Raw genomic sequence first — 8,411 nt, 5'->3', positions numbered from 1 at the left:
TTTCTTAGAATCTAAAAAAATTAATATGTTCAATATTTTTTAGTCTAAAATAAAGTTGAAAACAATTTATTCAACTAAAATCAAATACAAAATTAACTAGTCATATCATGCTCTCAAGTGTGAATCGTCAAATTCAAGAATTTTAAGAGGTTGTTTGGAGGTAGCTAATATAGTAAAAAATCACTATCAAAACATTTTTTTTCCTACTCTCTTACACGTTTTTTTTTAAAAAAAAATAAAAAATTAATTAAAATAATCAAGATATGAGAAGAAAAAAGATATGAGAAGAAAATGGAAGGAAAATCTCCTTTTTGGGGGTGCTTGCGAGTTGTGAATCGAGTTGTATGTCATCTCTCAACAACCAATTGGAATTGAGTTGAGAAAATTTTATTTGTTTGTGACCACCCATAGTTTTAAAACCGACCAAACAAGCTAAGTTGAATTACATGTGGATACAGGATGGATTGGGCCTTACTATTTTAATTATTTATTTATTTATTTTCTTAATTATTTTTCTTCATAGTTTGGACATTCTTTTGGCTTTTAATTTTTATTTTTTCTCATTTTTTGTTAGAAAAACAAAAACTTATGTTTGGTTTTTTTTAAAGAAAAAAATATCATTTTAAATACTCTAATAAATAACAAGCAGATATATTAATATTTTAATTAAAAACCTAATTTATGCAGTTGGGTCAGATTTGAAATCCTATACATCCACTGCTTTTTTAAGAATTGCATTTATTTGTCCGCTATATCAAAATCGTCAATTTCAATCACTCAAACCATCACTTGTCAAAGAAGCTTGATCTATTGGTTTAGATCTTCCCTTGATTATTATCTAAGGATAATTACAGTAACAATGCCCAAAGTATAGATTCTCATACACTCATTCTCAAACTTTTATTTATTCTACTCTACTTTATATAGCCAGGCTTGAATGAAAAGTGTGGATCATTTTTGCTAGAGGGCTAGATAAAATTTGATTTGAGGATCAAAAATAAATTTGTATCATATCCTTGCTTAAAAAATAATAAAAAAAAAACAAAATGAAATTTAAGTTAAAAAAACATGAATGTTAAAAATTTGGTGAATGGTGTGATTGAATGAAAAAATTATATCTCCTTCAATTTGATAAAAAAAATTGGTGAAATTGTTACAACATACGTTTAGCAAAATCATGCAAGGATGTAGATTTGGTTATATAATTGGAAAACACCAGAACAAATGAAAATTCAGAAAAATAAGCGCGCGCACACCCAACCCAACCCAACCCACCAACCAGAAGATGTAGAACTTGTGTTTACTCCTACAAAATGGAATCAAACTTCACAGAACACTAAAAACGAAACGATTCATGAAACTTATCCAAGCAAAACCACACATTTATTTATTACAAAACATAAACCATAGTTTGAGCAACACAAATTCAGAAACACAAAGCAAACCTAGTACAGGACATCATATGCTCCTGTTTAAACACACATAATAGTGAAAAAAGCATGAAAATAGACACCAAACTAAGACCTCATAAACAGACTCTAAACAATACCTCAAAACACACAGTACTGACTAGTTACCGGTGATTCTTACCATGCCTCTAGTTTTACATGGTTTAAGAATCATGTTCGTGATGCATACGAACATGATTTTCAGCACCATGAGAACAGGCAGCACAAAGACATGAACCTTGGTACGGAGTCATGAACTAAGTGTTTAAACATGAAATCCCATTAGATTCACGCACAAACTCCTTTACTAGTTGCTTAGGAAAGGAGGTTAAATTGCGTTTGGGCATTTCCAACGGTGAACAGTTTAGATCTCATCTACTTCACTACTAAGAGAGAAGGAAATGAGACTTTTGGAATGGCCATGTTGGCCGCTTCAAATGAAAAACATGGTATCCTTGACGTCCGGGTGCAGAGCATAGAACCTCTCATTGAGTGAAGCAGCAGAAGATGACGACGACGACGATGAAGATGAAACTGAAGGAGGTGGCTGAAACTCCATGACAACCTCTTGATACTGACGTCCTCTGTACGCAACAAGATCAGCATAGTACACAGGAGGAATGAGCGAGACAGGCTTGGTGCATCGAGCAAAAGTGTAACACAAGTGATATATGAGCTTCTGCAACTTATCAGAAGTGAACTTGTTCTCATCAAACAAACAATAGTAGTGGGTTGGCTTGCTAGTCCCAAGATTTCCATAATGGCTGCACAGATAGAAATCAAATTCAAAGGGATGAACGATTGTCGTGTCCACAACTGTTCCCGGAGGCACATTGCCAGATGCTCCCCCATCCCTCTCATTCTCAAGAAACAAACGAGTCTGGTGCCGCTTCTGGGCAACAACAAGAGTGATTGTAGGGCGGTAGTTTCCCTCATATATCGCATTCTTCAGGTCCAGTAACTCTTCATTGAGAACCATATCAAATTGGCCCTCACTAACCCCATCACGAAAAACAACAATCTTCTTTGGCTTGACTTTGTTAAGCTTAGCATAAGTGTTGACTAGATCCAAACAAATGGCCCCAAAATTCACAATCTTCTCCTTCCGGTGCTCTTGGGGGCAAATACGAGCAACATAGCGATTGGCAGCAGGCCAGTTGACTGATGCCACAACAGCTGCAATTGATGGACAAGACGCATTAAATGCTTTAGGGTGATTGACATCAGCCCCCACAAACATAACATGTTCGTCACCTTCGAAACCGGGGAGTGGTCCATTCAGTTCTACATTGCTACCCCCAAGCTTGCAATTAAGCTTCAGAGCAATGTTTGCAAGGTCCTGGTCTTTTCCTTTGTTTGCAATACCAACTAAGCAACATTGAGTCAATACACCAATCTGGGTCTCAGACACCCATTTGAGATACTTGTAACCATCATGCTTTCCAGACATCACACAGAAAATAAGTTGTAGTTTGCCCTTACAATTCCTACTTGCCTCTTTAACTACACTATCAAGCAGTTCTTGAATGGTAGCTAAACTTGAGAATTTATTCATATAGGTGAAACGACACACAACTGGATCCTCCACTTGAATCCCCAGATTATAGCATCTAGCTCTCAGGTTCGGAATGAAACGGTCAGGATTGAGTTTATTATACCGATCATTTGCAGTGAAATCGATCAAGGCCCATCGATTGAGTGGCATGCCTTCCATAACTGATTTCCCAAGAAGGTTCCACTGACACTTATCCTTGTCATTAATTCTTAGTACCATCACATTGCCTGTGGAAGAACCTACCTTCAAAACAGGTGGCTCCATGCCACGACCTAACAATCTTGTCATGTCCTTCTTCACTTCAATCCCAAAATTCCGAGCAACAACTCTGCAAGGCAAAGAAAATAAGAAATAAAAAAGATTGAAATCTCCTACATAAATAAAAGAAAATTAAGTAATACAGAACAAATGCAGATATAGAAATCAACTATAAGAGTATTAAGACAGTATACGCAGCCAATTCACACAAAAGAAGAAAATTTTATCAAATATAAAAATCAATTCCAGCTGAGGTGTTTTAAAAATAAAATGGATCATTCACAACCTAACATTTGGGGGGCAATTTTATTATTATAAGATAAGTAATCAAGATCAACACCAATTTTCTCCAAAATTTCACTCGATGATATGTAAATGGAGCACCAAACAATGTGAACCACCACCCTGAAGTTCCACTCCCAAAGTAGCATTTGATCGTCAGTAGGGGATTGGTAGGGAAGGAGGTGTGCTTAAAAAATGGGGGAAGGGATTTTTTTTTTTCTTGTTTCTTTTTTTGGAAAAAAAAAAAAAAAAAACTTACTTATATAATTGGCAATTAAATGCAACGCATAAATGTTTGAGCAGTCAAACTTAATATACTCCTTTGGATTCATAAATAAAAGCAACCACCTACAAACCTTAAGGTTTTCCAACCAAGTAGACTTCTATTGTGAACTGTGATAATTAAAGATTATTTTCAAGATGCAATATTGAGTGAGTATGCGACACAATATATTATCCTACAAAATAATGAGGCAAGTAAAATTACGCTACAAAAAATAGAGACATGAGTGACGATAGAAGCCACAAAATATATTATGCTACGAAAGAAGCAACATCAAAACTACCCCACAATATGTTATGCTAACAAATGTGAAGGGAATCTATATATATCATAGAAAATTGAGATTTTACCAGAAAGGATTCCGAGATCTCTAAAGATCTCATCCTGAAATTATTTTAGATTTTCTAAAAATTAAATTTTTAAGTGTTTATTTCTATCGGGTTATCATGGTTTTAGGTGGAAAAAATGGTTTAGCTATTAGTTATTGGTGAAAACAAGTTTGTTTTAGATAAGGATAACAATTTGCTAGCATCAATTTCAAAATTTTCAATCCTTATAATTTTCTTGAATGCCAGTTATCTAATTTACAAAATAAAATTAAAAAAACTATCATGTCTTACAAGAAGAGAATTGGTTTTTCGGTCATATGCAAATGCTCCAAAATAAAAAGAAACAAAATAAAAACAACAAAAACAAAAAGTATTAAGGCAATGTGTTTGGAACTAACAGAAAGACAACAACAAAAATGAAAAAGAAAGAAAAAATAAAATGGTAGATTAAATAAGAAAACATACCCACAAGGACCATCCTCAGATCGCACCATCCCATAGATAATGTCCTTTCTCTCCCTTGGACGAGGCAATGATATTTGCTTCAAGAAGAGAGCTTGATCCCTATCCAAATGCTCCTTCGGATACCTCTGCCCTTCTACCAAAACACAGAATTCCATAGGAACGTAATTTTTTCTATTACCTTTGCCCAAATCCACACAGGGCATGTCCTGGTACCTTAGTTCCCTGTTATACTTCTCCCTGAAATACTCGACAAGGCCAGTTTCCCTCGGTGGATTCTCACCCTCTCGATCTTCGAGAGTGAATGTAATATCTCGCGTATTTTGATCACTGAACCCTGCTATTGTGTACTTCTGGCTGGTCAGACGGTGAGTTACATGAACTTTCAATCCTTTCAATACATGCATTACCTTTTGCATTACTTCTCTTCTCGACGTTCTCACATCATTTAGTTGGAAACCCTGTTCCATAAGGAAGTCTAGGACTGGCAATCGCTTGCGAAATGCCAACACCGAAGAGTCCAAACATAGAGCTAGACCCTGGGCAGTGGCCTTTAGGCTCTGTTGAGAGCCTCTGAAAGCTGCAATGCCATAGCCAAGGTCTTCGTTTGGTCTGAATTCTTTGGAGTAAAAGCTTCGACCAACAGAGATCATATGCCTACTTGGATTATCCTTCATTACTAAATCCATTGCTTGAAATACGTCACGAGGGACATACGAGAGCATTCCTTGTAAGTAAGCATTTAGCTTCGAAAGCTTCAGCTCATTCACTAACTCAATAGCAAATCTATAAGAGCGAGGCGCGGTGTCCTCTCCACCAGACAACTCCACATAGAACGTCCCAGTGGGTAGTGGCACTGCACTGAAGATGTTCTTCTCACCATCATAAGTAGATATTAGCTCAGGAAATCGAGTGGGATCATCAGAAAATAGTTTGTCCGTAATCAAACGGAGATCAGATTTCGAAATTGGCCTCTTTGCAGCGCGGCTGCCAGGAGGCATGTTTGGTTTGATATCCACGTCATAGTGCATTATGATGCTCTGTGGATTGAATTTCACTGGAAAGTGGTTTGCCAAGAGCCTTGTATTCCTGAAAGCAAGTGTGCCTCCATCGTCAGGTCGTTTCATGGGCACAACCTTCTTGCCCGAACTTCCCAGAATAGCCGGTGAAGGCTTCTTTTCTGAAATTTCCAATTCCTTAATATCTGGGAACAACAAAACAAAGAAATGCTTAGTCAAATCTGAGGATTTCCACCAAAAGTCGATTACATAAAATAAAATAAAAAAAACATATGTAGCAAAGGTAATCTGATAATAACAAACACCCACAATTATTAAGGTTATTCTAAATATTAGCTAAGCTAAATCTGTATATTTTTTTACATTGTGTTTAACTTAGATTCCAGCCCTTTTTTTTGTATGTGTGTGTGGTAGTATTGATTTTTTATCCATTAAATTAAACCTTAATTTTTTTTTAAGTTATTGCATCTCCAACCCTTCATCAAATTTTTCATATAATTTGATTTTAAATTTGAGTAAAAAAGCATGATTTGATATGAACTCCAACACTTCCATCAAAAAAAATTCTCATCTTATCCCAAATTTTCCTTTTCACCAAATTATAAGGAAAAAAATCATCTCGATTGCTTCATCTTTTTAAATTTTTATCAAATTCAAATTTAACGAAAAAATGCTTCTCCCTTGATTCAATAAAATATTTGATGAAAGGATTGAAGATTGTTCTTTTAGCACTTTTTCATCAAATTAAAATTTAAAAATTTAACAACCGTTTTGGGATTGAATTGCATTGAAATTAAAGATGAAATTAATAACCAAATGATTCAATAAACAAAACCAACTATAGTTCAGGAGATAAAACTGAAAATCAACAATTAAAAACAAGATGTAAAAACTAAGATCTAGGTCAAGACTAAGAGAAATCTACCAGGAAGAGCTTGTTCGGGAAGCTTCTGAGGAACAGGAACAGGCTGAATCGGAGGTTGAGACGACGATTGACCAGACCATGGTCGCCCACTCCACACTCCACTCGTTGGCCCCACCCCCACACCTTGAACTTGCTGCAATGGCGCTGGTGGCCTGCAAGCACCACCACCACCACCACCAACCGGACCTCCCTGAACCGCCCTATCAACCCACGGTTGACCACCGCTCTGTGAGGGACCCCAACCCCTGGCCCCTCCTCCACCACCACCACCACCTTGATTCTGGCCCTGCTGAGGAGGACCCCAAGCCCTAGCCCCTCCACCTCTTCCACCACCACCACCTTGACCTTGATTCTGACTTTGCTCAGAAGGACCCCAAGCCCTAGCCCCTCCTCTTCCACCCCCGCCTTGACCCCTTCCTCTTCCTCCACCACCGTTTCCGCCTCTGTCGCCGCCGGAGCGGGGAGGGGCGGCGCCGCCACGTCCACGGTTGTAGTTACGTCCTCCGTCTCTCTCCATTGTTAGATGTTTAGATAGATCAGCGAATTTTTGCTTGATTTGCTTTGATTGCTTTGCGAGTTAGAAGAGGCGGGTATTTATAGAGTGAAGTGGGGAGGAGAGTGTATGACTGGAAATGAAGTTATCAAAATGCCCTCATCACATCACTTGGGGCCTAAGTTTCCAACACTGGAGTTTCCTAATAACTTCCCCCTTTACAAGTCAAAAGTAGCGGATTAATTTTATTTTTATTATTATTATAAAAAAATATTATATATAATCTTTTTAATTTAGTTCATAATTGTAAAAAAAAAATGTTTGACATTGTTTATTGAATTTATTTTTGATATATATTGGTTTGTCTTTTTAGAGAAGGGATTTTGATATATATTTGTTAAATATGTGAAAATTGTACAAAATATATGTTAAATTATATGAAATATAAATTAAAATTTTATTGTTAATTAATTATTTAATAATATGATAGATTTTATATAAAAAAAAATATGGTAAGTTTTAATAAATAAAATATCCTAATAACTTTCCACTTTCCAAGTCAAAAGTAGCCGATTAAAGAAGAAAATGGGAAAGAGGGAAACATCCAGAAAATTCCAAAGGATGGATGAAAATGATAAGAATATTTAATTATTATAAAAATTTGTTAAATATATATATGTATATATTTAAATTAAATAGTAAGAATATTTAATTATTATTAAAATTTGTTATATATATATATATATTTTTTTAAAAATTTTAGTTCTTAATAATAGTTCTACTAATGATGATAAAAAAAAAAAAAGTACTAACCACTCCTCAATGATATTGATGTATTCTATAAAAAAATATATATAAATAAATAAATAGAACAAAATATGTACAATGTTATTTTTATTTAATTTTAACAAACTTGAATGACCACCCTCTCCTTTTCGTCTAATTTCGTAAGAATATTTTATAATAAAAAAAATGTTTAGAGCACACGTTAATAAGAATTTTTATAAAAATATTTTTTTTAATAGTTATAAACAAATCACATTATTTTTTTAATTTATATATATCTTGTTTGTCTTTTATTCTGCCATTTTCATTACTCCTACTTTTTTTTTTATAAGGTAGAAATTGCGAAGAACAGGAGGATTGATTGATGCCTAATGTCCTTAAGTCATCACTGTGGAAGTGTGCACATGGAGAAGTGATTTCGTGTTTCCAACGCATTAGGACAAAAGAGTTCTGCTAATAGTTTTCGACACTTGAAGTCACCTGCTCATGCTATTAGAGCATCTCTAATAATTGTTGTTATAATATCATTATTATTATTATAATTTAGCAATAAATATTATTATTTTGTCAG

General features: G+C 35.0%; 1 protein-coding gene across 1 annotated transcript; it reads right to left on the bottom strand.

Moving 5' to 3' along the window:
- Positions 1–1,361: 1,361 nt before the first annotated feature.
- On the bottom strand, positions 1,362–7,134 carry LOC114307698 (protein argonaute 2). Its single transcript, XM_028253096.2, has 3 exons — positions 6,562–7,134; positions 4,621–5,821; positions 1,362–3,331 (listed from the first exon to the last, which is right to left on the bottom strand). Exons 1-3 carry the CDS (start codon positions 7,076–7,078, stop codon positions 1,882–1,884), a joined length of 3,168 nt encoding a protein of 1,055 aa, XP_028108897.2. The 5' UTR covers positions 7,079–7,134; the 3' UTR covers positions 1,362–1,881.
- Positions 7,135–8,411: the final 1,277 nt, after the last annotated feature.

Source organism: Camellia sinensis, chromosome 10 (genome assembly GCF_055761805.1).
Source record: "Camellia sinensis isolate YWXY chromosome 10, ASM5576180v1, whole genome shotgun sequence".
NCBI lineage: Eukaryota > Viridiplantae > Streptophyta > Magnoliopsida > Ericales > Theaceae > Camellia > Camellia sinensis.
The sequence above is the reverse complement of the archived record's forward strand: the minus strand, read 5'-3'. Positions and strand labels throughout refer to the sequence as shown.